This window comes from Oreochromis aureus, linkage group 14 (genome assembly GCF_013358895.1).
Source record: "Oreochromis aureus strain Israel breed Guangdong linkage group 14, ZZ_aureus, whole genome shotgun sequence".
NCBI classification, from domain to species: Eukaryota; Metazoa; Chordata; class Actinopteri; order Cichliformes; family Cichlidae; genus Oreochromis; species Oreochromis aureus.
The window spans coordinates 23,408,098-23,434,460 of record NC_052955.1 but is presented as its reverse complement, the minus strand read 5'-3'; the positions used below and the strand labels follow the sequence as shown (position 1 = coordinate 23,434,460).

At 42.0% G+C, this 26,363-nt stretch overlaps 1 protein-coding gene across 1 annotated transcript; it reads right to left on the bottom strand.

Annotated features, from left to right (window-relative positions):
• Positions 1–1,902: 1,902 nt before the first annotated feature.
• Positions 1,903–12,542, bottom strand: fzd4 (frizzled class receptor 4). Its single transcript, XM_031743210.2, has 6 exons — positions 11,854–12,542; positions 7,584–7,721; positions 7,064–7,450; positions 6,508–6,653; positions 5,616–5,863; positions 1,903–5,445 (listed from the first exon to the last, which is right to left on the bottom strand). The coding sequence occupies exons 1-6, from the start codon at positions 12,115–12,117 to the stop codon at positions 5,027–5,029; spliced, it is 1,602 nt and encodes a 533-aa protein (XP_031599070.1). The 5' UTR covers positions 12,118–12,542; the 3' UTR covers positions 1,903–5,026.
• Positions 12,543–26,363: the final 13,821 nt, after the last annotated feature.

Sequence of the window (26,363 nt, the reverse complement as noted above, 5' to 3'; positions counted from 1 at the left end):
CTGATTTCTAACTTTGGCCTTTTTCACCCTCACTTTACTGCAATTTCTTACCCCTCTTTACACACACACACACACAAACATACATTTACACACAAGGGAACCCGACTCTGAAAATACATCTCCAAGAATAATGGCTAAGGAATTTTATTAGGGCCCTTTCACATTTCATCTGGAAAAGAATTCTAACATGCTGCTCGCTAACATAGTGTGTGTAGTACTCGGTGTGTATGTATGTGAGTGTGGTTATTCCGTCCAAATGTCACCAGGAGAGTGGATATACAGAAAATATGCTCTAGAGCTGTCACTTGTGAGGAAATGTCACAGTCAGAAGTGTAATTTCTGTTATTTTAAGGCTTGAAAATTAGCATTTAGGGTGAGCTTCTCCCGTTGCAGAATTTTGCTCATGACAAGCTGCGGTGTCTCTAAACAACCAAAGAAATGTGGAAACCAACGGGTAGATGGAGAAGCGTGGAGATTGAATGACCTGTGGCATTCACTGGGGGAAAAAAAAGAAAGAAAAAATTGGGAGGTTGTGTGCTCGAATGCACTCTCGAGTGAGAACACACATGAACTCACTATGCAAAAACCACCATATAGGGTATAAATTTAAGAGAATTTAACTCCTCCTCTTGCTTGTCTGTGTTTGTGAACACACATGTCAGTGTGCGAACATGCATGTGCGTGTACTCTCACTCTCTCTGTCTGCATGTACCGGTGTGTGTATGTGTGTGTTTTAGAGGAGCCACATCTGGAAACAATAGAGAAGGAGATGCTGTCACTTTCCCTTTACCTCAGGCTTTCGAGTGTGTTCTTAAAGAAACACTCAGTTCACTCACAGTAAATTACAGGAAGGCAATCTGAGCTTCAGACTTAGATATTTGGACTCTCTCGCTTGCCGACGCACACGCACACACATTTGCTCTCGGGCACATACACACACTCATTCAGACAGTCTAACATGCCCAGAATTAATCAGTTTCTCCAGATGTAATTTTACCCCTGCACCAGTAAATTGCAGTCTTGCTTGTATTAAGTGTAATTGTAAAGCCAAATTACAGCTAATTTTGAAGTGAGAGTCAGTGTGTGCTTCTGCAAATACTCCTGTGTGTGCTGTAAACGTGTGCGTCTGTTGGAGGGGTTGAAAGTTCATAGCTGATAAGATGTGATTGATGGTAAAGTCGTGTTTACACAGCATAATCACCATGTTTACACTGTGGATTCAAATGGAATTTAGTGGATATAGAGCATTACGTATCCTAACCCGGAGTGAACGTTAAAAAGAAACGCAAATTCGATAAAAGACCTAATAGGGTTGCGTGCCGGCAAATAATTGAGCAAATTGTAAATGCACTTGTGTCTGAAAGACCATTAAAATTTAATTTGCCTCATTAGACAAGAGGTGGCAGCATTGTTCAACCCAGTAAGTAAACACATCCCAGAGGACGTGCAAGGATGTTACACTGCATGGGCCAAAAGCAAAACAATAAAGCAGTCATCCATGGGTTCACTCATTCACACTACTTTTTAGTGGCCTTTATGAGTCATGGATTGTCTGTTTGTTTATACAAAACTAGAATTTTATATGATAACAATCGTACATTTTGAATGTCTTACCATTACAATAGTATGCTCACTAATTGCACTTTATGACCAAACTCTACTCTTCTGTACATAATAATTTTTTCAGTCATTTACCTATTTTATTTGTCTGTTGGCTATTCGAGTGATGACGATTTGAAAATGTAATTTGAGTATCTTTGTGTTCAGGTAAAGGTTTACCTTTAAGCTTTATAGAAACTGGAGGGCAATTTTCATTTTTTCTCCCGATGTACAACGAAAAATGTCACTACAATGAAATCAACACTCATCAAAGTCAGAGGCACACATATAACCCCGTCAGCATGTCAGAAAACAATTTTTTTTATTCTTCTGATACAAAACTGTTTTAAATAACAAACACATTTTAAAATTTGTTGTCATTTTTTTTACAAGGATAAATTAGCAATTTCATTATAAAACATTGACGATATTGACTTTTCTACACAGGGGTCAGTCCAGACCTTAAAGGCTGCGATCAGTGCTGGTGAACTGACTTCGGCAGTCATTCATATCTGGGTTTCTGGCAAACATTTAACAAATCGGTATAATCAGTGGTTCTCAATCTTTATTAAGCTTGACACATACGCACTGGGTTTCAAGGCACATTCTGTGATTGTTTGGAAATGTTACCTGAAGCTCAGTGTGGTCATAGGGGAGACGGCCAAAACATTAGCAGGGAAACTACATTAGCTCAGAGGGGAGGTGGTCAGAGGTTAATTTAATTCACTTTGAGTGAATGTAATGTTTGTTTGACTTTGGAAATGTAATAAATGTGCCAGGCTACGCTGGTTTAAGAAACACTTTCTTGAGGGGGTTCTAGGTTTCACCACAACCATTAAAAGTTGTCTCTTAATGTTAAAAAAAAGGCTCATATTTAACATATTTTGGGGCAGTTGAATCCCCACAATGATTTTCTGTCCAATTCCAAACATTAAGCCAAAAACAGGGGTACGTGTGAGGCACTACTAAGTTACAGAGGACACACAGGAAGACAAAGCTCCAGGCCTGATACATTTCAACTGTTTGAAACAGACATTTCCTTATTCTTCTCAAATATGGAAGGCAAAATGTGACAGACATCACATATACTACAGATATAAAGACTCGCAGAAATGCAAGAACGCTGCTGGAAAGATTGTCATGCAAATATACGGGACACAGGAGAAATTTCAGAATTTGGTAAATACAGCTCCAATCCAGTTTGAGAGACAATAACTTGTTTGAGTCATCCATGAAAATGTGAAATAAAATGCGCAACAGTCTCTTCCTATGAGGGTTTGATTGTCTGGGAAATTAGCCTTATATAAAACAGACTGGGCAGTGAGAGAGAGAGAGAGAGAGAGATAATGTGACATTTATAGAGAAAGAAAATATACACACCAACAGACCAGAAAAGAAAAGCACACAAAAGAAGATGTTTGATTCCTGATACTGACCAAAATATAGTCATAGGTGAGCTAATGAATAAGATTTGTGGAAAGAGAACCATGTACTTCATGTACAAAGGTTTTGGACACTTTAGATGTTCAGATGAATAGTAATGTTAAAATATCATGTCAGGCATTTACTGGTCCTACATTCAATCTGCAGCCTCTCATCAGTGGCTAAAAGAATTGCTCTAACCTCCACATATCTGAGCCATTCAGGGATAATGTGATTAAACAGCCCACAAATATGCCCCTTTGGAGCCCATGTGGGGTCACTGCGGACCCGTAGAACCCACAAGGAGATCAGTGCAGATTTTTTGTAGGTACGCCAACTATAGCTTGCCCACAAAAAACCCACATGGGGATTAAAAAGGGCAAATCTGCTATGGGCCCAATATAAGCTAGCCATCATGGGCTACACCTGGGTTATTTTCTGGTAAACCATCGCTGGGATACCCACAGAATTCCCTTTTTTGGGACCCAAAGGGGCAAATGTCCTATTGGCCCCACATGGGCTAACTTACATTTAGCACACATTGGGGGGGGGGGGTTGTGTGCTTAGTGGGCCACAGGGGGAAAAACTGCTGTGGGCCCTGTGTGGGCTCACCCACATGGGGCCCGTGGAATAAGCGTGGGCTGCTCTGCCCACACAGTTTACCCACACATACAGTTGCAATTCACCCACTGTGGGTCCACACCTAATACAGACCGCTTGTCTTCACTTTACTTTTATTGCCAAACATTTTGACAGTGATATCTGTGTGAGCACATGCATGTCTCTGTGACGGCCCTTTGCTGTTGCGTAATGTGTATTCTGGCAAGTGATTGTCTAATAACCTCAAATTCTTTAACCGTTACCTTGCCATAGAGACAATATTTGGGTAAGGACAGAGGAAATAATTTAATTTCCTGAATTTCACGGCGACTCAAGAGCATATACGGTACAGGATTTCCAGGAAAACCATACACATCACTGGAAGTTAGCCAAGCTCCTCGTAGAAAAGCACAAATTCCTTCATTTCCCAGGACATCTTAGCACTTACAAATTTATGGGGCAATAAAAGTCACAGCTGGTATTACCAGGATTCATTGTTGTGTGACGACTACCTCAGAATGTTTTTTTTCTTTGCACCTACATCTGACCAAACTCCCCATCAATGAGGCTGTGCATATAAATGTGTTGTATAGTGATTCACTTTCAGTCCTACCAATGCTTTCCCAACCCTTCACATATTATATCTCTATAGTGCATAAAACAGCTTAGAGCTGGTTTCCCAAAAATTCTGAGAATAACATTAACTGTTCTCTTGAACTGAAAAAAGTATAGTTCCCCAAAAAAGCAGAAAAATATAACCAAACTGTGGCTATAAGGCAGTGTATCAGATTCTCAGTACACTTTGTCTGATACGTTCAATGTGGAGGGGGTTTTAAAGGTATCAGGTGCTTCTGGGAAACTTCAGCCCACACCTATATGATACCTGCTCCAGTGTAAAATTTAAAACTTGAAGGAGACCCTAAAAGGACACAATGGCGTTAGGGTTATTTGTATTCAGCAGGTTCAGTCTCTTCTGCTGAGGCTCTGGAGAAAAGAGAGACAGAGAGGTAGACGTGGTGCTGTACAGCTTATTGGTGTCCGGTCTGCATGTTGATGCTTTAGTTCTGCCTTTTCCATCTCTCTTTTTCCTTAATTTGTTTTGCTTTCTCCACCTCTCTGAGCAAAGGAAGTCTATCAAGGTAGAGAGGCTATTGTTGCTACTGATGTATGACTCTCATCTTGTCTCCTTCATAGAGGCACATGGTCAAGGACTGTCTTTACTTTGATGATGCAATTACATCCAGAGGCTGTTTTGGTGATATTCCTGCAACGTTCCTGTGGCACATTTGCAATCTCCGTCTCATCTATTGATTCTCTGACCTCCTTCATTTGTCAGAGTGAGTTTCTGTACACGAGAGAGAAACAAGCAGAACTCCATTCCTGTCCATTCTCTCCTTCTTTCTCCTCAGACCACCGTCTCATTGCCTTTCCCTGGTTTGATCCAGCTCTCGCCCGGTGCCCTCTTGCCACCTCGGCTCGCTCTGCTGTCCCTGAGCAGGCGCGCAGAGCAGCGCTGCCAGGTGTGGAGGGTTTTTGCTGACCAGATCCACATGCCCGACGTGATGCCCACAAGCAGTGACATGAAGATTCGAAGCATCTCTGATGCCACATATGAGTCCTGGGTGCTGGCCCTGAACTCCCCCCAGTTAGAGAGTTGGTAAAGATAACAGCCAATAACGGTGGAGGCTGGAACGGTGTAAAGAACAGAAAACACTCCAATCTTCACCATTAAACGTTCCAGCTTGTCTGTTTTGGCACCGTCCTTCTGCAGATTGGAGCGAATCTTGAAAAGAGCCACAAGGCCAGCGCAGATGAACAGAGTGCCTGAGGAGGAGGGAGGAGAGGAGAGGGGGGCACATGTGAGGACCACCAGTTTGAAAATTGTAATGAGAAACTGAGTATGTTAAAGAAACGCTGAGGAAGAAAAACAAAGTAGAAAATAAGGAAACCCAATATAAGCAGATGAATGAATACCAATATTATGCTTTAATTACCTATAAGCAGGTACGTGGCCAGTGGTGCAACCACAAAGCCTGTGAGTGCTTCCTGCTGCTGGTTGCCAACATAGCAGAGCCCAGTCAGGTCATCTGCATCCACCAGTCTCATGATGAGGATAACAATGGTTTTAACTGCTGGAATGGCCCATGCAGCTATGTGGAAATAGGAGCTGTGCATTTCTATAGCCTCATGGCCCCACTTTAGTCCTGCAGCCAAGAACCAGGTGAGGGTCAGGATTACCCACCTGGAAGAGAGAGCAGACAAAGGAGCGATATAAGCAACACATTTTTTCTCATGGGTACACTTATCAGATTATATTTTTCTTTTTATAGTGAATAGAAATCATCTGTTTCTAGAAACTAAGATACTTAGGAAAACCATAGGCTACTGATTACTGTTGGAACGACACATAATTTTCCATTTATGTAACTTTTTCATAACCAATCAGGTGGACATGGCCAGTCGTCAATTATAATTAAGTTATCCTGACACCAGCTAGCCGTGAGTTGCATAATAGAGGGTTAATATTTTAGGAGAGAGTGAAGTCCTTGGTCTCTTGCTTTTCCAAATAGGGAAGAGTGTAGGCAAACAGGAAAGCAAGGCCCAAGCGAAAAGGAAGAAAAACAGCTGTAACAGCAGTGTTTCCAGTACAGGACATATTTAAGAAGTGTCACTTTTACCTTTGCATGTGTCGGAAATGAACCCAAATGGTACATGGGTTATGAGACAGGGCAGTAAGACTTTAAGGAAAACAGGATGCAAGTCTCATATTCCAATTGTTCTAGCAAAAGCCATTCCCAGCTGCTGATGACAATGATCAAACTGGGGCAAAGAGATGAAGGATTTATACAGCAAAAAGTCTGCAAGTCCGTGTTTATTTGCACTAACCAGAGAGAGGACGCCATGCCAAAGAAATAAAGGAGGAGGAAGACTATGGAACAGCCAGTGCTCTTTAATCCTTCTTGTACCAGAATTGGCACTGCTGCAGCATCCAGATCGCAGGAAACACGTTCCCTCCCAAGAGTCAGTCGTACCTGTTAAATGACATAAAAGAACAGAAAGGGAAAAGAGGTGAGGCTGAATTAATCCCAGAAGAAGGCAAAAAGAGGACGGATTGTCTTTCTTTCTAAATGCAGAGAGGCAGAGCTGGAGATTACTGAATTATCTGAATGCAGTGATGAATCAAAAAGTGCTTTTAGTATTTAATCATTGATGTAACATTTTGAAAACTCAAAAACAAACTGTACTCTTGTTGGATTATGTTCAACTGCTGGCGCTGTTACTCTACAACATTTTTATAAAATATGAAAAATAATCGATATGCAAAAACTATTCCATAAGGTGCTCATCTGATTATTTTTGATGAAATAGCTTTATTATTTCTTAACAAGAACAAGACAAGTGAAATTAAATAGATTGAAATAATACTAAACCTCCTGCTTACCAGGTAGGCTACGCTGTACAGGTTACAGCACATGGAGAGAAAGATGATGGGCCTTTCTGGGTAGGAGAAACGCTGAGAATCCAAGAGAAAGGTCAAGACTGTCAGAGTGGTTGAGAGGAAGCACAGCACAGCCCACACCGCCATCCACGCATCCGTGAACACTTTGGCCCCTCGCCTGTAGAGCCCGCTGTCATAGCCGCACTGGAGCGTACAGCTTTCAGTCTGTTTAAGCCAAGTATATTGGTCAGGTGCAGATCCCAGGGCGTGACACTCCTCTTGGTGGGGAGGATGGCGGACGGGCTGGTATGGAGGGTCTTCATCCCCTGGACCCTCCATACACATGTGGTTGTGGTCGTTTTGAGGTGGGAAGAGGCTGCAATTGAGCTCCTGGGCAGAAAATATAATGTGTAATGTCAGTAATGGATTTAAACGTTTCTTGGTTTTCCACATTGCTAAACTACATCCTGAACTCATATTTTTTTAAGACATGCGTGATGTCTTTGATGGTGATATGACTCACCTCAGGCCATATGAAGCCAAACTCGTGGAGCACGGGGAGGCATTTTTTCTTGACCGACAGACACATGCTGCCACATGGACCAATAGGGATGGGAACCTTGTCTGTGCACATCGGCACATAAACTGAGCACAAGAAGAACTGTTGGAAAGTGGAGATAAAGAAATACATGTTTAACATGTGATCCTTTGCAAATGTAATCAAGTTTGGCAAACTATGCATTCTGTGATGAGATTTAAAATTATGGAGCAAAGAGTGACTGCAAAGTAACTTTTGGGAGAAAAAACATTGTCACATGTACAATATATTAGTCTAATACTAATATACTGGCATATTTGCACTTCTCTTTGGGAAGATTGTTCACAATACTCTCATCGATGTCTGCAGTTGTGTCAGGGAACCACAGCCGAGTAGGTGCAGGGTCAAGTTGTGTCTAATTTGTCAAACACATTGCCGGAAGTTCAGAAACAATGGCCACTCATCATTTTCCTGTTCAGCATAACTCTAACATAAGGTATGGGCAGAAAAATGAAGGACAACCAACATAAAGCTTCTTACTTAAGGTGTTGGTCCATTACATGGCTGTCAGAAGTGCTTCAATAAGCCTTGCCACTGATTCTTTAAGTGTAGGCATGAACACTACTCTTCTAAAGGATTTTCACCCATTGGTTGTTTTTAATGATGCTAGTGGGGAATGCTGTCTAAAACATCTGTCCAGAATCTCCACAGATGTTCACCTGGGTTGGCACCAAGTGACTCTAAACCCACAGTATATTATTCAAATCATTTTCACACTAATCAAATTATTCATTTACCCTTTGTTCCCTTGAAAAGGCCAATATGATCAAGATAGAAGTGTTTCATCATAATATAAAGGGGATCCCTCGGAACAACTCTGAGTTGGAGTGAGCCTTCCCTCCAAGGCCCTCTGGCATGCCACACTTCAGAAGCAGGACAAAAGCTAATGCTCCACACCCAACAACAGTTAATAATTTATCAAATGAATACAAGTTTAACTTTAGTGAAATAAAAGTCAGCATGATATCATCTGTAAATGCTTGTTTATTTTCAACCACAATAATCATTATCATTCAACTTGGCCCTTTTATGGTCCAGCTCAAGTGGGCCTCTTTGGGGTCCGCCCGACAGTTCGAGAACCACAGCTCAAAAGGGGACAAGTGGACGCTAATGATGCCAGCAGCACTCCTCCCATTGAATTCTCAAAGCAGTGAACTCTAAAGGGCTTTTTCATCCTCTGTGCAGTATAAGGAATATATATGAATATGTATATATGAATATCAGAAGTTTTTGCCCATTAAAAACTGGTACTGGTACTAGGCTCCAATTCCAGTTCATCTAGAGCAAGTGAAAGCAACAGTATACTTAAGCCAGTTTCAATTAAACACTGAAATTGCAATAGGAGAGCAACAGTTATCCAATCTTATGTCATACTTTTTAGACTTTGATTCACTTCAATCAAACTGTGAAACACAAGGTAAATTGTGTCATTTGTGTGGTGTATTTTAAAGGAGTGAAAACAGTGCTGTGAGTGTAATGCCGGCCCTGTAGGCTTTCTGTATATTACAACTGGATTACAGCTGCTAACTGTACAGTACTCCCACATGTGGCTCCTCCAGCTACTTGCATATACATCTCGCTATCCTGCTGCTTTTTCTGCTCCGACTTTCATTACATTGCATCACCTCTTCTATTAGCGGCTCTCTATTTTCACCTCTAATAAGGAATGCCACATCTTGAGTCAAGACAGAGAGAGTCAACACTAACCTGCTCCAAGGTTACGCATACAAATCCGTACCATCAAAAACAATCTGTGGTCATTACAGCAGTGAGGGCATGTGCCGTGTAATGCTGCATGATCCCCCTGATCTAAGCCTGGTTTTTATTCTGTCCCATGGCAATAGTTTTGAAATAGATATCTAAGTCAGTGTTATAAAGATAGTGAACAGTCTGGAGTCACATTTGACTGCGTGCAGACATTCTAGCAGCAGTGAGGGAAGAAATACTCTGGGGTTACAGAGGGTAGCAATTTTAAGTGATTTCATGCATTTATAGTGAAATCTGTTTGAAGCCAGAGTGTAAAATTGTACCAGGCTCATGATATGAAAACACACAGAAGCAGAAAGTGCATTTCACTCAGCTACCATGAGATAACGGAAACAAGCTCTAGGCACTTGGAGTGGTTAAAAAAATGTGCTGGAGTAAAAGGTTTGATGCTGTTTTTCCATTTGAAAAATATCAAAATATGTATTGGGCCACAGCGGGAACTACATGTTACAGAAGTGCAGCCTTGATCCAGTTATAAACAAATCGCAGCTTGAAATCGGCCCTTGAACGGAGCCCAAATGAAACATGAATCCAACAAGGGTGTCAAGGTTGGGAAATAAATAATCAGGGAAATGTTATACAACTCTTAGTGTCTGTGAGAATTTACTGGTGGGGAAAAGTTAAAACTGTTGCCTCTGTGCACTGAAGCATGTTTGAGATATAAACGAATTTAATATACATTAAATGATTGAGCTACTGTTCTGCTGCACATCTACAAGCAGATAATGTTGACTTGTCTTCTGATAATGAATCAGCGACTCGTTACCGTGGCAATATCAAAATCACTAATCCGAGTCTAAGAAAACGTCCTTTAAACTCTCAGCTTATTACACTGTTCCCTGATCGGCATCTGGGTTATCATGTAGTTTCACTGGTCTGGCCCAAAGTGGCCTTTATGTGGCCAACAATGTAAAATGAGTTTGACAACCCTGTTATAGAGTTTCTCACCAAAAACAGAGAATGTATGTTCCTGAAATTTATTGAAGACCTGCCATCCTGAATAATTGTGACTTGATAAAATGCAATCAACCCAAATGTTGTAATATTGTCTTGGTTTGAGTTACTAAAGCATTCAAAGAAGTTCATAAGACATACAACACATGTTATACTTCAAATAATTCTCACGGTGAGCTCTGCATACTCAAGCTGTGACAGTAACCTCACATATTCTGGGTGTTTTCCCTGACTGTTGGTAACCTGAGTCCTGTCACTTCACTGCGAAAAGCTACTCCGGTTACTACTCAGGAAGCCTCCCATTAGAGCAAATGTTAAATGATACGGTTCCTCTTTCCCCTTTCTCCCTCTTTAGCATCTCTGTGTGTGTGTGTGTGTGCGAGAGAGAGAGAGAGAGAGAGAGAGAGAAACTGGGTTGTCAGCTAAACTTACTGGACAATTTACAACTGGAGGAGGACAGTTTGGCTTCATGCTGCAGTTGCTTCTTGTTCTGTGTGGTTGTCTAGCACACACTGTATGCTTCTTAAGCAGTGTATTAATTTAACATGCCAAAATATTTTTTTACCCCTATTTCCCAACAGCTGCACACAGCAATAAGTCACTCTAACGCTGTAATAAAATCACATGCCACTCCAGGCAGGGCAGTGGACTTAAAATAAGGACTGAGGGGGGGAAAAAGCACTTGGAAAGGTGTGGGCTTGATTTCATGTCAGTGTGCGAGGATGTCTAGACGATCTGGACATGCTTGCATGCCTTTGAAACTGGGCGTCTCTAAATAAAGGGAATAAAAGCAAATTATGGAAAAATGTAAACACCACTTGTCCACACTGAAACTTGCCATCTCTAAAAGAAATCTCTGATGTGCCACCAGCTGCTCCAATAATAGAAAATGAAATGTCACATAATTGGACCAATCTTTTTCTTTTTTCCTTACATGGTGCAGGAGTCAAACAAGCAGCATTTGTTTTATGACACTGAGGGCATCATTGTTAACAAGACAGTGCAGTATATAGCACTGAAGACTCAGCTGTTGCTGTGAGGGGCATGAACTCAGAATGTCAACAGACAGAGGGGGCATTTTCAATGAATTTAGCATGACAGCCTGGCACAACAGGAAAGGAAGGAAGGCACGGAGCCCCCCGCTCCCGCCCGCTCCTCTTGACTCCGTGGGAATCAACTCATGTTATGGCCCTCATTATCACCGGGGCCATCAGTCTGATCAGTTCGCGGTGCTGCAGCTCTGTCATGCGCTTTGAGACAAACACACTGCTCCTCTCTCTTTGACGCACGCAAATAAATATAGCAGAGATTCCAGACTGAGCCATGCTTTTTTTTAGACCAGGCTTGTTCCTAAATTTGTGCACGTTAATGGTGTATTATTATCATCATTATTATTATTATATTTGCATGGTGGTTATTCTACTCTGTTGTGATGCCTTGATATCAGTCGCTACGATTTGCATGGGTCCACTACCTTGAGTTGACTTGAGCAGCCGTACTGAATGAGTGGCGTGAACGTGGTCAGTTGCAGCTCTGCGTCCGACTGCAGCACGTTGCCGACCAAGTTGGGCATCTTGGTGACGTTGTAACCGAGACCCTGGCACATGCTGATCCGGATCGGGTCGCAGGTCATCTCCTCCACCTCATCGCCAAAAGCCCTGACCAAGCAGAGCGGAGCGACCAATCCGGATAAGAGAAGCACTGCTGACCCCGTGAGCGACACCATCATCCCGGGCATGGTCACCCTGATATTGAGCGGCTGCCCCTCTGTAAATGTTGCCACAGTTATTATCTCGTCAAACACAGTCGGGTTAAGTCGCCCTGGAACCTACAGCGGCGTTTGTAGTCCAGCTGGAGCGGAGTGCGTGTTCGTCCGTGCGCTCTGGGAGCTACACAATCCCACTCTGAGCCATTCAATAAATTCAAATATCCTGAACGCAGAAGTGGATCATTGCGATATCAAAAGCGCGTGTTTTCAATTAAAAGAACGTGCTCACTTGCAGTTTGAGAAACAAACAAACAAAACTGCATCTTGATAAATCCTCAAGTCCTTCTTATGACGTCTCCCGTCAGTAACTCCGTGTGGGAAAGCGCAGCGGACCGACAAAACATACAGCGGGACTGATTTTGTGCCTACTGCTTCCAAGCGTCCAGCATTAAACTTTATTGTGTCTGTGAAGGGAGACTATTTTCCTCGTCCAGAGAAAAGCCGACCAATCCAAGCACGGGAGTTGGGTTTCCCTGACCAACCCCTGGCCAGGTGGGCGGGATTCGAGAGAAAAATAGAAGAGCGAGCTTCATCCACTCCCCTCTCCCCTTTATACTCTCTCCCCTCTCGCTCTTTCCTTTCCTTCAGCATTTTGCCTTCTCCCGTCTCATTTCCTTTTCATGCTTTTCTTTTCTTTTCTCATTCTTCTCATTGTGTTTCCTCTCCTTTCCCCCTGAAAAGAAAATGAGAAGCATTCCCTAGCTAATTCTGACAATATCCAGAACATGTATTTTGACCGGATGATGTGGTCTACATATAATTTTATTGGCTGTATTTTTAGAAAATATGCATCTGAAAAATAGATTTAGAGTGTGCATGTGTGTGTGTGTGTGTTTGTGTGTTTTATATTTAAAGTCCTTAATTGTCTTTTAAGGGCATCTGGAACGCCACCACAGGTTCCACTCCCCTGCTCTAAAGGCCTGTCAGCTCTAAGTGCTCATGACATTGTAATTGAAAATAGGGCCTTAAGTGATGCTGAAGCATTGGAAATCTGTTTTGCATTGCAGTGAATGCACATACTGGACAGGTTTTGTTTGCAAGTGGCACCCAGGGAGAAGGTTTTTTTTTTTTTTTTTTTTTTTACAGCATGACACTAGCGGTGAAGAGTGTTGCTTTGGCTTTTCTGTGTTGTTAAGTGGCCTTGGGTGAGAAAGGGCTTGGATATGCTTGCAAATATTATGGGAGAAGGGATGCTTCATGTGTGTGTTCTTCAAAGTAACGTGCAGAATTATGACAGCTTAAAGAATCTCCCAGATGTAATCAAACTCAGAAAATTCAGATGCAATTGCAGACTAGCAGATATACAGTACTCAGGCTTTTCTGCAAAGTTATGATTCTCTAGTTAAATTCCATCTATGTGCAAGGACTGCTGTAGTTCTGTCATTTAAATATGTACCACGTCCAAGCATTATTTATCAAGGTTCAGGAGTTAACCTATTGAAACAACTGAATACACACCCTTTCATGGACACAAACATAAAAGTTCGTCCTGACCCCAAATATGTGCCTGTTTAATCTCTACTATCTACTCACACAAAGTAAACATTAGCAACAAAAACTGGAACAAACGGGAGGAGAAAAGAACAGTAACATTGCAGAGATAGCTAATTGTGATATAATAGACTTGAAACTTGAACTAGAAACACTTTTGCACATCAAACCATTTCTATCAGATTTCATGAGAGTTCCTGTCTATATCAGAGAGTTGCACAAATGCTGAAAACATGTCCAAATCAGCAGCAGTCAAGTTGACTGGTGTCATTGTGCTGCTGTTCTGGCTCCCTCTTAGATCACCCCATGATGGTTTCGCAAATCCAGTGTGAAAACTGATTGGCAGCACCAATGACCTCCCCAACCAACCACCCCAACCCCCAACGCAGAAACACTCACACATTCAGAGGGGCACATATTCGCATACGCACCTTCCCCCTCTATTGCTCTTCGTGTGAACCCGAGGTCAAGACCTGAAGTAATTAGCACCGAGCTGAAACAATAGCGTGTGCCTTGGAGCTGATGGCTATCAGGGGAGTGGCTTGTGTGCATGAGAGTGTGTGCGCATGGATCCAAAAGAATGAAGTGAATGCATGGGAACTTAAAACGAAGCAAACTTGGGACCAAAGTTCTGGAGCAAAGCTTAATTTAGGAACTTGTGAGCATTCAAAGTGAGATTGCTGGAAAAAGTAAGTATCCGTGAAAGCAGAGAAAAGTGGCATCAGCACACACACACACACACACACACACACACACACACACACACACACACACACACACCACCCCCCTCACCTTCCCAACAGAGTGTGAATAGCAGAAGTGAGCATTTAACATGTTTGAATGGACGACCTAATGACTATTACACTGGGTAGATAATGACCACAATTACCCTTTAAGCTACAAAACTAACACATCATACATTACACACTTATACATTCCTGAACTGACATTCAGCTGCTCAGCAAAAAACAAAAAGTAGTCCCATTTAAATATGTTTATACATGTAACTTGTATTTAAAAGAAACAGATGTGCATTATAAATATTAATACAGCTGACTGATTGCATGGGACACAGATGTTCTGACTGTTCATAATAAATTATTTTAGTACTTTGATAGTAGTTTTTACGAATCCACATGGAGGGTATTTTTTGAGCCATCCTGCGTCTTAGCACAAACCACGTTCTAACCAAACCAGCAATCAGCTTTGAAAGGAAATAGGTCTGCCAATACTTTGGTCAGGCTAAGCATAACATCAACATTTACTCTGAGTAGTTAATTTATAGTGACTGTACGGAACGCAGGATTTGAAGGCTGCAGAGGTGGGACCTGGTCGTAGTAAATATGTAATCAAAATCTATTAAATGCTTGTGTGGATGTGGGAAGGTGAGGAATTTCAGCCATTCAGGTCACCGGTGGCAGAAGTCGCTTCAACAGCAGCATAACAGCGCAGTTCCGTTTGGTATGTTTTTAATGATTTTGTAACAAGAAGGAATAAACCTTTAAAATGACTTTCTCAAACATACCGCATGAGGTCTGTGTGCGGTTTGTTTTGCAATCCAGTAATGCTGATTTCCACTGCTGAAGGCCAAGCAAAAATAGTCAGGGCTTTCTAATTATCAATGCCACACAGTTTTCTCCAAGACAGCGTTCATGTGACTCTTTTTGCATGCTGATGCCAACAGAAAGGACTCGGTGGTGTGGTTCTCATCCCCAAATTACCCACCCCTGCTAACATTTTGATGGTTTAATGCGTAAAGAGCCCTGCCTTTGGAAGGACATGTGCCCCGGTTGGCCCGAGTTCAAACTTCCTTGAGGTCTTAACTTCCCCTAATCCCTACTCTGCACCACTGCCACCTTTGTTACTTCCACAATAACAAAAAAGTACATGTGCAGAATTATAGACACTGCAGGAGGTAAGCTGGTTGGGCAAATATAATAAGTGAAACACCTCACCCACTCCCACTCCTACCAGTTTAATTCATCTTTAGTCTTTGGTTAATAAGGGGAGAAGTGAGGGAGAAGAGACAAATTAAAGAAATGTTTGACAGAGTCGAGTCTCTGCATCTTTTGTTGACGTGACTGCTGGTTTTAAAATGGTTGTGCCAATGCTGAGCTGATTTATGATTACTGGTAACGAAGCTTCACTTGAGATGACAGCTGCTAAAATCAGATACAGTCTGTGAGTGGGCAGGGCACCTGCATCTGTCCTAATGATTTAATAGCAGATGTTCAGAGTGAATTAGATTTTGTTACTTACTTCCTCCATGGTTGCTCTGTTTATTTTCTGGGGGAAAAAGCACATTATAGCAGCTACACTCTCCTTTCAGTTTTGTGGAAAGACGCACCATTATGCCATATGAAACCTTTAAAGCAGCACTAAATACAAAATGCTTCTTCCTAAAAAAATATCTTCATATACTAAAAACATCTGAGATTTCTCACAACCCTGCGAAGGCCAACTGGGTCTTACTGTGGGAATGTAACCATTCTAACCTTTCAGCTTGGCAGGCGGAGTGAAAAGCACTACCCTGAGGACAGAAAGAGAGACACAAGTGTGTATCTGTCACCAGATAGCATCTTATGGCTCCATGCCCGATCCCTTAGTCCTTGAAGTGTGGTATTAATAGGCCTGCCAACTCCTTGGAATGGTGTGAGTGTGCATAACTGAAAATGTTCGACATAGACTAGTGTGCTGCTAATGATGTGCGGCTTTGCTTCCATGAATTTAGTATTTTAAACTCCTTTGCATGCGAGGGTTTGTGTAGGATTGGTGCTACGTGTTGATGATGCTGAAGTGAGTGGTTATGTCAGTATGGGGTTCGGGGTGTTTGACACAAGAATGTTTTTTTTTACCAATTCTTTTCTTTTTCCTTACAAGTGATCTGTCCCCCGTAGGATAGTAGGTTCACATTACTCCATTGTATAATGCTACATACCACACACTGTCTTTCATCAACTCTCCTCCATCGTAATCTGGCCCCTGACTCCAGCTCTTTACTGCCACTCCCAGCCTCCTTTTCAAGCTGTCAGTCTTCTCCTCCTCCTCTTTTTAGGACTGGAGTCACAAAGCTTGCAAATGAAATCAAAATTTAGATGAAAAAAAGTAATACTCATAATTTTAGGTCTGATATGAACAATTTATACGTTGAAATTTTCAGTAAAACGTTCAGAGAATCATGTTCTCGGTAGAAAGGTCTTTTGGGTTGTGTATGTGTGAAAGAGAAAATGTTCAGTAAATCAACAAGATCAGAAAGGGACCCTTCTAATGTTAAAATCCTGAGCTTTACAGCAAACTAAACAAGTTTACAGTCAGTTACAGTGTTATCAATATTGAAGTTCATTGCAACAATGTAATATGTCAGCCATGGCAACTATATGGCTCCTTCACGTGTAAAATACTGTCATTATCTCAGTTTAAAATTACATTACCATGAATTTAATATGATTTGTAATTTGACACTGAGGTTTTTCTCATGTCTTCTTGGCAGGATTGGCATATATGCTTTGTGCCTGACTTATTTGCAGTGTACACAGTGGCGCATGTGACCTAAATAGGGATAAAAAATACAGTCAAAATGATAAAATACGAGATTTATTTAAATTTTTTATATTTTATACATATCATAAAAACAGCTCAGCTGTAAAGCCTCTTATAGGCAACAACATTTATGGCAGTTTTTCCTTAAAATTTCAGTTTTTCTTCTTATCTGAGCAAGGGACGTGTATCTAATAATACCCTACATAAAATATTGTTACTAACTTCTGCATAAAGACTTGAACCTCACTGGCAGGATACCACTGCACACCGGGAAGTGTCTTGTCTATTCATCTTAAATTCTAAAAGCCACTTTTTTGAGTGGTGACTTTAGCCCAAGGCGGCCCTGTTTGGCTTGTTTGGTGACAAGCAACAGAGTGCTGATAGATGGTTCCTGTCCGTGGCTGTAAATCGGCCTCTTGTTGGAAAGTTAACCCCTGTAACCCTGCTTGTCTGTAACAGCAGACTCCTCTCTCACAGCCCAGGGCAGCTGATGAGCTTTTCCCAGAAGTCCGATGAGCAGGTGGTAGCGGTCCAGTTGGGATGCGGACGGATGTGCTCTCTTCTTAAAAATGTCCCCATTTCTGTATATGACTGCGTGGGTGAGTATTTGGCTCAGAAGAGAGAGAGAGGGAGAGAGGGAGAAAAAAAAGAGTAAAATAAAATCATCTCCTATCTTTGGAACATCTGCACCAGCAAATGAATGCAGCTCCCTGTGATTACAGCAGTGCCGTAATAATGGATGAAAAAACATGTGTCTGTGCAGAGCATGTCAGGAGAGGTCAGCTAAGTAGGCTGGGCAAACCAATTAGGTAGCTGTTGCTGCTGAATGTGTTTCTTTGTGTTATGACTGTGTCTTTATGGTCATTATTAATCAGAAGGGAGATATATTGTGCAAACGCTTAATTCTGATGAACTGTGAACACATTCGTGCTCACAGAGAATTAGGGAGTAGTTCACCTCCTCCTCCTGACCTTCTGCAGACACAGCTGTTTCTCCTCTCCTCTGGCCGGTGACTGGGATGAGCTTTATTAATGTCCTGTAACTAAGTAACTACATAATATGGATCTCTGTGGCCCTGCTCAGTGACTGATTTATCTCCCTGCTTGCTGGGAGTGGGTGGGTCTGACTTTACAGTATTTCATGTATGAAGAGCGACATGCCTTTTTAATGAGCTGGATAATGCGGCCAGAGATGAGTAACTTCAACATTTGTTAACTAACTGTATTCTAATATATATTTGAGTATTGCTGCAATTTGTTCACTGCTTGCAAGTAAAGCAATCATTTTTGTGGTATGGCGATTTCTGGGGAGTGCGAGTGTTCAATCAAACATGGCAAAAACCAAGACACTGAACCTTTTCATGAAAGACTGTATAATTGAGGAGCTGGACTGCTCTTTAACAGACAACTTCTGGGAGCCACTTTAGCACAACTGTGTGTGTGTGTGTGTGTGTGTGTGTGTGTGTGTGTGTGTGTGTGTGTGTGTGTGTGTGTGTGTGTGTAGGTGTGTGTGTGTATGTGTGTTCTTGGCGCACTATTCATCCATGAACTGTAGAACCACCATGACACCATAAGATGACCGCATGTATACACAATGAGCACGTCCAATAATACCTTTGGGTAGTTTGTGCATGTTCCGTCCGACTATTGACATTTGTGAGTCAAGGCAAAGCAGACAGAGTGATGAGTGGCTTAAAGACTCAGAGCACACACAGTAACTCACACACACACATAAGCACACGAGTTTGGAAACAAAATATGCGATAAGAGCAGGCGTGTGCTTGTTCTGACTATGAAGTGGAAATGTTCTGTCAATTGTTGTGTCGAAGGGCTGACATCCAACATGCAGCTGTGCATCGGAACAGAGGGGGGAGCGGGAGAGAGCAAAGGAGAGACTGATTTATTATGCTTAGAGGAGGAAGGTGGACACCCTGTTTTTCCAATACAGTGGGAGATATGCGGAGAGGAAAGCGGGAGCGACTTCAGAGAGCTGGAAGCGGATACAACTGCGGTGTGCACTCACAGAGAGACCAAAAGAGAAAGCAAAGAGAAGACGAATCTGTATTTATTTCTATAACCAACTGAAAGAATAACTGTCACATAGTCATAAAAGGAATCGTTGTTTTAGTTGCTGAGTGCTCAGTGTTCTGGTTTCTACAGCAAACACACCATCATCTGCTTCTCCCTTAGTTTGTTATTCATAGACCTCTGCGCTGACTTCCTTGGCACCTGTCTCTTCCCCATCTTGTTGCTCCGCTCCCTTAAATAGAACTCGTGTCTCCAGAGGAAGAGTAAACACTAGCCCTGTCGTGGGAATACAGACAAGCACAAATACACACACAAGCATATAGCAATGTACTCATAGTTTATATCTGAGCACACATGGGGTAAGAAAATCACAAGATCAATTGTTTAGAAGTGGAAAGTGCAAGAAAAACAACAATGTAAGATAAAATGTTTATTTTATGATGCAAAATACCTCTGTTGGATGTTTATATGTCAGTGTTTAGTTTGATCTGGCCTCAGTGGTTTGGACCCAAAGCAAAGATGCACTGCCTCTGGGTATGTAGGAGGAAAAGGCCATTACGCTTGTGTAGGCTGAGGCACTCCCCTGCATGTGTGCCTTTGTGATAATATGAAAACACTCATAAACAATCTGCAGCTTCAGGCATGTTTAATTTCCACACTTTCCTGAGCTTTTCCAGGTCATTTTATAGCAACGCCAAAAATGTTTAGTGTTAGGAATGGCGCTAAGTCATTGTTATTCCAAACTACAAGGATAAAATTGGTTTAGAAAAAAAATGGCAAGGAGTGTTTCGAAACTAATGATTTGTAAAGCATTACATATTAACCCCGTGGGCTGTTTGTTCTGCCCATCAGGTCCTGCCCCCCCAGACTTAAGTACGAACTGATCAGTGCTACAGAGAGCTGAACTGGTCCTAGCCTGCAGAACTGTGGTACAATCACTGGAAACACTGTGAATGCTGACTGTTGATGTTCACTAGATAATATTGGTGCATCTTTTTAAATGTCACCAAATGCGTGCCTCTATATCTGTGTGCATACGCCGGTTCCATAACGGTTTCACCTTATTATGTACACACACGGGTTGTGGTTAGAGTGTTTCTCTTTTACTTGAGTTAAAGAAGCAGCACACAGCCAGACTGTTTGATATGTGGAGTGCCTGCTAGACACAGTCCCCTCCCTCACAGTGTTGCTCTCACATAAACACAAACACTTTTCATTCAACAGTCAGATTCCTGTTTTCGTGCCGCTCATTCAGAGACTCTGGACAAGAATAACCTGAAAAGAATTCACATGCTGGCACGCCCAGTCTCGGTACTGATGATATTGTCTTTTGATGCTTTTACAGTCATACCTGTGTTTCAAATTCTCCACCACAGAAACCGTCTAAAGCATTCAAAAGATCACAAGCGTATAAAAAAATGCATCTGTGGCTCTTGTTGTTCGTTTTTAGTCAGTACCTGAGTGTGTAATGCCTGTGTGTACAGTGTAAGCGAACGTGAGTTTTGATACCTGATGTGGGTTTGTGGTCATACGTCATCCAGCATATGGTGAGTGTGAGAGTGAGTGTGTGCTTGCAAAATGCTTTATACAAACGGCTTATTCATCTTTGTTGCAATAGTGGGTGCCCGCCGTAGCATTCTCACCATACCACGTCCGCTCAGTCCAGTTGTGTGTTTATGTGTCCCCTCTTTGTCTCACGACTGCTAGCTTTACTGCAGACAGTGGCTGACAGACATAATCTTGCATGCACACTGAACCTTTCTCTGAAGACACACACACACAGACACACACGCGTGCACGGACTGGAAGACAAATGATCCTTGCTGACACACAGACAGAGATGTAGACAAGCTGCTTTTCCGTTTGAATGCTCAGCCAAACCGCAAGCCGCAATTACACTTGTCCCTGTCTGTTTGACTGCAGCAGAGATAGCGTGCTGTGTATTCACTCTGTGGCAGAAGACGATGACAGACAACGGAGATGTCATGGTCTTTTTTAAAACTAATTGTAATGGTAAAAAGATCAGTTACAGTACTATAAAACTAATTCTCAACAATATATGCATTTTTATGACCAGAGTAAATACAAAAACTTGGTCTTCTCCCTTTTTTCAATCTCTCTGCATAAATCTATGTGTCACAGTAAGGAGGCTCTGTGGAATGTGTTGTATATGCTTTATAGAGCAGCGTTTCCTGGAATTAATTGGCAACGTTTTTAGAGGAGCATAACGCAGGTGTGGAGGAATTTTGGCTGAACTGGTAAAAATTTGTCAGAATAAATTGATGGAATTACAAGTGGAGTAAAGCAAACTATGTGAGCAAATGGTGCGCAATAATTCATGCAGGATTTAGATAGTGCCTCTTTGAGAAAGAGCTCAAATCCACTGGCTTTACATGACCGTTACAGCTCTGAAATATCAACCAAGGTTTTTGTGGATAAATTGTAATGAAGTTTCATAACAGCATAGCAAGGCATGTCAGCTCACTGCCAGACTCTTCCTTTGTTTCATATGTTAATGTCATGTGTTTTAAATATCAGTCATAAAGCTTTCTTTCCCCAAAAACTCCTTTCCTTCTCTTCTCTGCGTTTTCCTGTTTTTTTTCCTCGGGGTTTCCGACCCCTGACCCTTGTGAGGTCACTCATGGCAAATCATCAGATTGTTTTCCTGGCTGCTGTCAGCATCTCCCATGAATTTATTTTTTTCCACTTCCCCCCCTTCAAGGTTAAAAAAAATCAACTATATACATTTCAGGATGTGAAGTCTTTACTTTTGAAATTGTCAGTAGACAGTTGAGAATGAAAGGGTGAATCTGTACGCATGTGTGCATGCAGTGTGTGTTGCTGCGTGTGCAAAAGTCCAGAGGGATTTTTGGCCGCAGATGTAAAAGTCATTTCTGGGCTATTTCTCTCTGGATTTTTTGTCTTTCCTCCATCACTTTCAGACTTTTATTCCTTTCCTACCAAGTTTGCTCTCATTTTGTTCTGTGTCATTTTGTCCCTGTTTGTCATTCATATTTCCATTAGCATCTCCACCTAACTTACTTTCTCTCTTTTCATAAATCCTCATTTAATTATTATTGGCTTACTTTCCCTTTTTCCCTTCATTCTTTAATGGCCTACTAGCCCCCCCCTCATCTCTGTTTTTTCTTCTTTTTCCCCCTCCTCTGCTCTACTCTCTCTCTCCAAGGCCTAGTATAAGTGTATATACCTGGCAGAGTGTTTTATTGCACTGTCAGGGGGCTGGGGGGGACTAATTTCACCCATAAAAGCAGCTCGGAACAAGAAAAAAGGGGCGGCAAACGGGGATTGGGGGCAAATTTATTGGAACAGTTTGTTTTTTTAAACTGTGAACAGCTATTATTTTCCTTCTCCTCTTTCCCTTTTCTTTCCATCCTGGCAGCGGAGCGTTGTTTTGGCTCTCAGTCGCTCACTCTCGCTTCTGCGCACACAATGAAACACTGAGACATGCTTGTGAACTAATACTGTACAATCAAAAGGTGTCTGGGTACACGAAGAAATACAAAGATTTGATTATACATTAAGATAACCACACACACACACACACATGCACAGACTCTTTGGTGTGGTTTGGGGATGATGTGTTTGTTTGTCTTACTGAGTGCTACCGCTACCACAGACCACAGTGTATTTTGTGAGGGCAAGCCATTTTGTCTCACTGCAATTTGGCAGACAGCCTGCAATTGTCAGCTCAATGCACACAGATGTGTGTGAATATGTGTGTTTATGTGTGTATTCCCTTAGTCTGGTTCCCATAACTTAGCCCAGCCATAGGCTAAGCTTCCAAAGGAAACCCACACCCACTGAACCAGCTAAAGAACTAAAGAAAGCCATTATTAACTGTGACAATACATCAGATACGCAATATCTTGATATATATGGAAGTTAAAGGGGAACTACTATGCACATTTCCAGCTCTATATTTTTCCACTGGACCTGCTCTCTATGGCTCACAGTTTAAAAAATGTCACACTTATCTTACGAGCTGCCCCAAGGCCAAGTGTAAGTTCAACCAATGTCTGAAACAGTTTGAGCTCCATTTCCTCCATGGCTCCCCTCCCTGAAAGCCCACATTGTTCTGATTGACTTATAATATTCTGTAAACATAGTCCGCATTACCTCATTACATGTTTGTGTGAAACAATGGGGGAAATGTGCTAAAATGACAACTTAATTGAGTTTGGTGCAAAGGTAGCACGATGGGTAAAAAGTTCCTGCCGTCACTAAATAACTGCACAGTATCTCCCCACAATGCAGATCAGCTGCACAATCCTGCATTGGGTGGGTTTTTGGGGAAAAATTTAATTTAGATGCTTGAAGATTTTGTCATCATGATTCATATTCTATCTCCTTAGTTAAGATGTTAAACTACAACGTTACACAGCCTCAGCCCACTGGCCAAGAGTCATGACTTTTCTGGCCTCAGGAGGACTCAAACAAAACATCTGTTGTCTTTGTGCTGAAACAGTCAATTCTGTCATTTTTGTTATTGGCTGTTATGTTGACTTGTGTTTTTCAGCTTGTAGATGTGGATAGAAGTATTTGGCCACAGCTCTTAATCTTTAAATTTAGGTCTGTCCAGTCCCATTGCTATAGGTGCATAACATCAAGCAACCATCCATGCTGTGTGCATTTACAAACATTTGTCAAAGGAATCGTTAAGAAGTGCTCACTGAATTCAAGCATGGTGTTGTAATAAGACGCCATTGTTCCAACGAATCAGTTTGAGAAATTTCTTCCCTTCCAGATATTCCACCATCAAGTGTAAGGGGTGTTATTGCAAAGTGGAAGCGCTTAGGAACCACAGCAACTCAGCCATGAAGTGTCAGACCACATAAAGTTACATAGCAGCATCACCAAGTGCAGAGGCACAAAGTGTGTGAATAGTCACCATCGCTCTGCTGACTCAGTAGTTGCAGGGTTAAAAACCTCCTCTGGCATTAACATCTGCACAAAAACTGTTCACCGGGAACTTGTTGTTTTGGACTTTCATGAATGAGCAGTTCCTGTAAGTGTAATGCACAGAAGTACATCCTGGTACATTTGTCCATAAAATAGGGGAAATAATTACTTGAGACAGGTTGTAGGTTGTAGACCTGCACCTGGTGTGAGACTGGTCGTATGCAAGGTTGTAGATGATTCCCAAACTACTCATGTGGATTGTTAAAGAACTGAAAGCCATTAGGAACACAGTCCCCATGCACACAATTGATAACACACTACACTATAATGAACTGAAATCTTGCAAGGGTCCCCTTTGCTCAATAATGAACATCTACAGGCCTGTCTCAAGTTTGCCAGTGAACATCTAAATGTTTCAGAGAAGGTTTGGGACAAAGTGCAATCAAAAACAAACTCCCACCATCTTTGGAGGAGGAGAAATACTGAATATGACCAAAAGAACACCATCCTCGAGGCAAAGCATGGAAGTGGAGCCACTATCAGTACAAGATGACTTCACCACATTGAGGGACCGATGGACGGGGCCATATACCATAAAATTTTGGACGTGAGCCTCATTCCTTCAGCCAGAACACTGATGATGGGTCACGAATGGGTTTTCCAGCAGGAGAATGACCCAAAATACTGCATACTGCTGAGGTAACAGAGGGGTGCCCAAAGAAGAAGGACATTGAGGTCATGGAGTGGCCTAAACTGTCATGGTCCTGGGTCGGTGACCCAGCGCTTTGTGTTTACTATTATTATTTTCTAGTTTATTCTGTTTTGTATTTGTTCTTAGGGTCTCCATCATCCCTACCTGTGTCTTCCCTCTGTGCTCTGTTCGGGTCCCCGAGTTTTGTGTTGTAAAACAGTCTGTGTGTTTCCTGTTTTACTTTATAGGTCTGTGTCTCGTTATGCCCATTAGTTCCAGCTGTGTCCCCTCCTGTGTCATTTCCTGATTACCTGATGTGTGTATTTATACTGTGTGTCTGCCTGTGCTCCTCGTCGTGTCGTCTGTGTTCATCCTCTGTGTTACCCTGCGTACTCTACATTACTTCGTGAATCCCCTGCGTGTTCTCCCTGCTGTCCTCCCTTCATGTTCAGGTTTGCTGCTCTATGGTTTAGTTTCTCCCAGTTTAGTTCATCCTTAGTTCTGTTTTGCCATCCCCACTTTATGTTCGGTATTCTTAATAAATCACCCTCACATCCTAATAAGCGCTGCATTTGAGTCCTCCTTTCCACTCATCACACGGCTGCTGCCCCAGTCGTGACATAAACAGTCTCCAGATCTCAGCACTATAGAAAATCTGTGGAGGGAGCTGAAGCTGTAAGTTTCCAAGCAGAAGCAAAGTAACCTAAGAGATTTACTGTTGGATATGGGAGATGAGTGGGCCAAAATCCCTCCTGAGATGTGTGCAAACCTGGTGACCAACTATTGTCTACTACTAATGCTTTGCTTGAGGATCAAATACTAATTTCATTCACTTTCATGCAAAAAAATGTATTACTTTTATGGAACGTGTTTTTTTTGGGGGGGGGGGTTTGTGAGTTACAGTTGGTCAAAGAGCCAGAGAGTTTCACTTGCCTCAACCAAGCGACAACCTCCAGCGCCAGAGAAAAAAAAAAGCTGACTTGTAAGTGCCAAAGATTAAATTTCCTGTACTGAACCTGTCTCCAAAAGTGAGTCAGTCCCTGCAGACTCTAACTTTGAAGTGCCCAACTTTACAACATTGAAAAAACATGTCTACATCATGGAACAAAAAATTGTTTGGTCCTGTTTGAATCCCCACCCCTATAAAAACTCTGCTGGGAATGCAGGGGGAGCTCATCAAGACTTCTTTTATATGTATAACTCATCACCTTTCATACTGGACTGAGGGGTCACTTTGATTGATAGGTGTTCCTTCTGCAAGGCTTCAGCTCTGCTAACTGGATCCACTTAACTGGATTTGAATGCATTTGAATGGAACTGACTGAGACATTTCCTGACATCACATAGCTTATAGATAACTGATAACTCACAACGTGAGTCCAAAACGAATGGATGACGTCACTGTTTCTGCGTCCATGTTTTATATCGTCTATGGAATCGAGCAGACATGCTTTACAATGTTTTATAGTTTTGCCGTTACCTAATTAAAGGGCATTGCCAAAGCAGCTCTTGTTGACTGCTATAAAATGATGAAGTGCTTTAAAAAT

Coding starts and splice junctions, on each gene's coding strand:
- fzd4 (XM_031743210.2), bottom strand. CDS start 12,117: ATGCCCGGGATGATGGTGTCGCTCACGGGGTCAGCAGTGCTTCTCTTA. Junction 7,722..11,853: donor GCTGCTCAAGTCAACTCAAG/GTAGTGGACCCA, acceptor ACTTTCCAACAG/TTCTTCTTGTGCTCAGTTTA. Junction 6,654..7,063: donor TGTACAGCGTAGCCTACCTG/GTAAGCAGGAGG, acceptor GTCATTTAACAG/GTACGACTGACTCTTGGGAG.